This window comes from Apium graveolens, unplaced genomic scaffold (genome assembly GCF_009905375.1).
Source record: "Apium graveolens cultivar Ventura unplaced genomic scaffold, ASM990537v1 ctg7795, whole genome shotgun sequence".
Taxonomy (NCBI): Eukaryota; Viridiplantae; Streptophyta; class Magnoliopsida; order Apiales; family Apiaceae; genus Apium; species Apium graveolens.
The window spans coordinates 13121-16606 of record NW_027420637.1 but is presented as its reverse complement, the minus strand read 5'-3'; the positions used below and the strand labels follow the sequence as shown (position 1 = coordinate 16606).

The 3486-nt window shown below is 37.3% G+C and overlaps 1 protein-coding gene across 1 annotated transcript; it reads right to left on the bottom strand.

The window, feature by feature from the left end:
• Positions 1-475: 475 nt before the first annotated feature.
• LOC141704391 (uncharacterized) lies at positions 476-2923 on the bottom strand. Its single transcript, XM_074507637.1, has one exon. The coding sequence runs from the start codon at positions 2921-2923 to the stop codon at positions 476-478; it is 2448 nt and encodes an 815-aa protein (XP_074363738.1).
• Positions 2924-3486: the final 563 nt, after the last annotated feature.

Here is a 3486-nt window from a genome sequence, read left to right as displayed (position 1 = left end):
TCTGCTTCTACACACACACCACTGCATTGAACTTGACGCATATCATCACGATCCTTGGTACTAAAGGTAACACCATCCATTCTGTAGCCACTGAATGTAGGAACATCCTTGTTGGGCTCATCTGCAATCCACCTTATCTCGGCCGATATCTCTTTTTCATCAGCCAAATTTGAAGCAATCTGAAAAAAAGGAATTCAAATATGTAAAATAATTCAGGTGAGGTAGTAAGTTATAAAACAGTGGGAAAAAAATACATCAAACGACGCACGTAATACCTTTTCCTTAAACCATTTTGGGAATGTCTCATTTTGCTTGTTTTTAAGCCACATTTCATCATTTTCATATTCCGGATATTTTGTCATTAAAAAGGCCATGTGTTCACTGCATTTAAAGATAAGCCAATATAAGTTGGTTGAACTAATAACAGAAAATATATATGCAATTTTTCAAGTAAAGAGAGAGAAAGTGTAAGAAGTTACTCAATATATGGCCTAACAGCAGTGGTATTTTGTAGAACACATAAATGTGCTACGTGCAAATCAGTACAGCTCGGGGTTATAAATGTTGCACCGGATAATGGCTTGCAAATAGAATCCTTGGTATGCCTACCTTTTTTTGGTACCCCAATTGTCACTTCTTCATTATCCACCAAACATTCAACTGCCTCTTCTGCAATATAGGCCTCAGCGATGCAACCTTCTGCACGAGCTCGATTCCTTATATATCCCTTGAATGTCTTCATGTATCTCTCAAAAGGATACATCCACCTAAGGAAAATTGGTCCACAAAGCTCGACTTCTCTTACAAGATGAACCGAGATATGAAACATTAAATCAAACAACGAGGGAGGAAAGTATTTTTCAAGCTGACAAAGAGTTTCTACCAGTTGCGATTGCATTTTCTCCAGTTTATCAACCTCAATAACTTTACTACAAATCGCTTTGAAAAATAGACAAAACTTGATAATAGTTTTCCTGACCTGTTTTTGTAGTGACGAGCGAATCGCAATTGGGAGCAAGTGATGCAAAATCGTATGGCAGTCGTGAGATTTCATTCCGGTAAGACGAAGATTTTCCATTGAAACCAGGTTCTGAATATTAGAACAAAAACCATCAGGCAACTTCATGCCAAGGAAGGATGAGCAAACAACCTTTTTTTCAGAATGGGTTAGATTCCAAGATGCCAATGGTAACTTCTCCTTTATCCCCGGAGTTTTTGGCCTTAGTTCTGTTCTAATCCCCATTTCAGCCATGTCAATGCGCACAGATTCCTTGTCTTTCGTCTTTTTTGGTATATTAAGCATCGTACCGAGTAAAGATTCACAAATATTTTTCTCGATGTGCATCACATCGAGAACATGTCGAACCGGCAAAAATTTCCAATACTCAAGTTCAAAAAATATAGAAACCTTCTTCCATACAGGTCGAGCATCACCTTTCTTCAATCGTGGTTGGCGTTGTGTTTTACCATAGACATGTCCCTTTAAATGTTGCACTCTTTCAAGTACCTCCTCTCCGGTTAATGGAACTGGAGCTATTTCTTTTTCTACGGTGTTATCAAAATCTTGTTTCTTCCGACGATAAGGATGATGAGGGGGCAACCACCTTCGATGCCTCATGACCACACACTTACGATAATTGACAAGCCTTGTAGCTTTTGTTTGATCAACACAGATAGGACAACCATTATACCCTTTGATTATATTTCCCGACAAGTTACCATAGGCTGGATAATCACTAATAGTCCATAACAAGATGCCTCTTAGCAAAAACTGCTCATTCTTGTAAGCATCGTACACTTGTTTCCCATGCCACAACTTTTTTAAATCATCTATAAGTGGTTGAAGAAACACATCAATATCATTTCCGGGTTGAGTTGGTCCAGATATCAACAAGCATAGCATTATATACTTCCGTTTCATACAAAGCCATGGTGGAAGATTATAAATTGACATCAAAACAGGCCAACATGAGTAATCAAGATTACAGCTACGAAAAGGATTGAATCCATCAGAAGATAGAGCTAACCGTAAGTTTCTAGGATCTGAAGAAAAGTCTGGCCACCTTGCATCGACTTCCTTCCATGTTTGTGCATCAGCAGGGTGTCTCAATTTACCATCCTTTAACCTTTCCCTGTCATGCCAAGTCAAGTCCTTAGATGTTTGAGGTGAGTTGAACAAATTCCTCAGACGTGGTATTAATGGAAAATACCATAAAACCTTGGCAGGAATCCCTTCCAATTCATCTCCGTTTTTGTTTAACTTCCATCGAGAGGCCTGACAAATGCGGCACTTCGTCTCATCTTCATCTCTCTCTCCACGGTATAGTAAACAATCATTCAGACATACGTGTATTTTTTCATACTCCATTCCCAAGGCACACAAGCTTTTTTTAGCTTCACTGAATGAAGAAGGAAATGTGTTGCCTTGTGGAAGCATAGACCCGACCAAAAGTAGCATTTCAGAGAAGCAAGTATCAGATATTTCATATTTTGCTTTCAAGTTATAAAACTTTACCAAAGCCTTCATCTTAGTGTATCCTTCACATCCTGGATAAAGAGGTTCATATTCAGATTGAATATGGTTAAACATTTCCGAGGAGTCCAGGGATACATCATCATTTCTACCGACTAGGATTTGATCTACCGATTCTGAACTGCCCGTCCCTTTAGTGGTAGGCTCACCTCCTTCTGTATTGCACTCTCCGTGCCAAATCCAACACTTGTACGTTTGATCGATACCATTGAGAAAAAGATGGTCCCTTACTTTTCGAGCATGCCAATGTTTACTATGTGCGCATTTTATACATGGACAACAAATTTTATTTTCACTAAATCCGTTCTCAAATGCACACAACAACAAATCCTCGACTCCTTTTTTGAATTGTTTTGTTCTTCTATCTGCCTTTAACCAAGACCTGTCCATCTGTTTTAATTCAAAATATGACACATAATTAGAAGTTACAACTAATGAGCTTAACACATAATTGTACTACTAATTGTACTTCTAATTACTACTAATTACTAACTGCAAATACAAATTAAATAAAAATTAACACTAAAACATTGCCCAAATATAATTAAGAACCCTAAAAATTTAATGAAATTAAACATAATGGAGATGAAGTAATTACCTTAACACTGACCCAATCAAAAAGATGAAGTTATGGTTTCAATCGAGTTTTTTTGAAGTTATTTTGATGAAGAGGATGAAGAGCTTGAGTGAAGAAATTGTGTGAAGAAGATGAAGAAATCGAGTCAAGAAATCGAGTGAAGAAGATGAAGAAATCGATTCAAGAAATCGAGTGAAGAAGATGAAGAAATCGAGTCAAAGGCTAGAAAATTAATGGCTTAGGACAAAGATCTGAGAGGTTTGAATGGCTTAAGACAAAGATCTGGGGCTATTAATGAGTACCACACATTTTGTGCTTTTTTTAACAAACAAGTTATATAACGATTTTTTAAAACAAACCGTTGTAAGGTCTATTA

What these genes read in the sequence shown, in the direction of transcription:
- LOC141704391 (XM_074507637.1), bottom strand. Translation starts at nt 2,923, where the DNA reads ATGGACAGGTCTTGGTTAAAGGCAGATAGAAGAACAAAACAATTCAAA.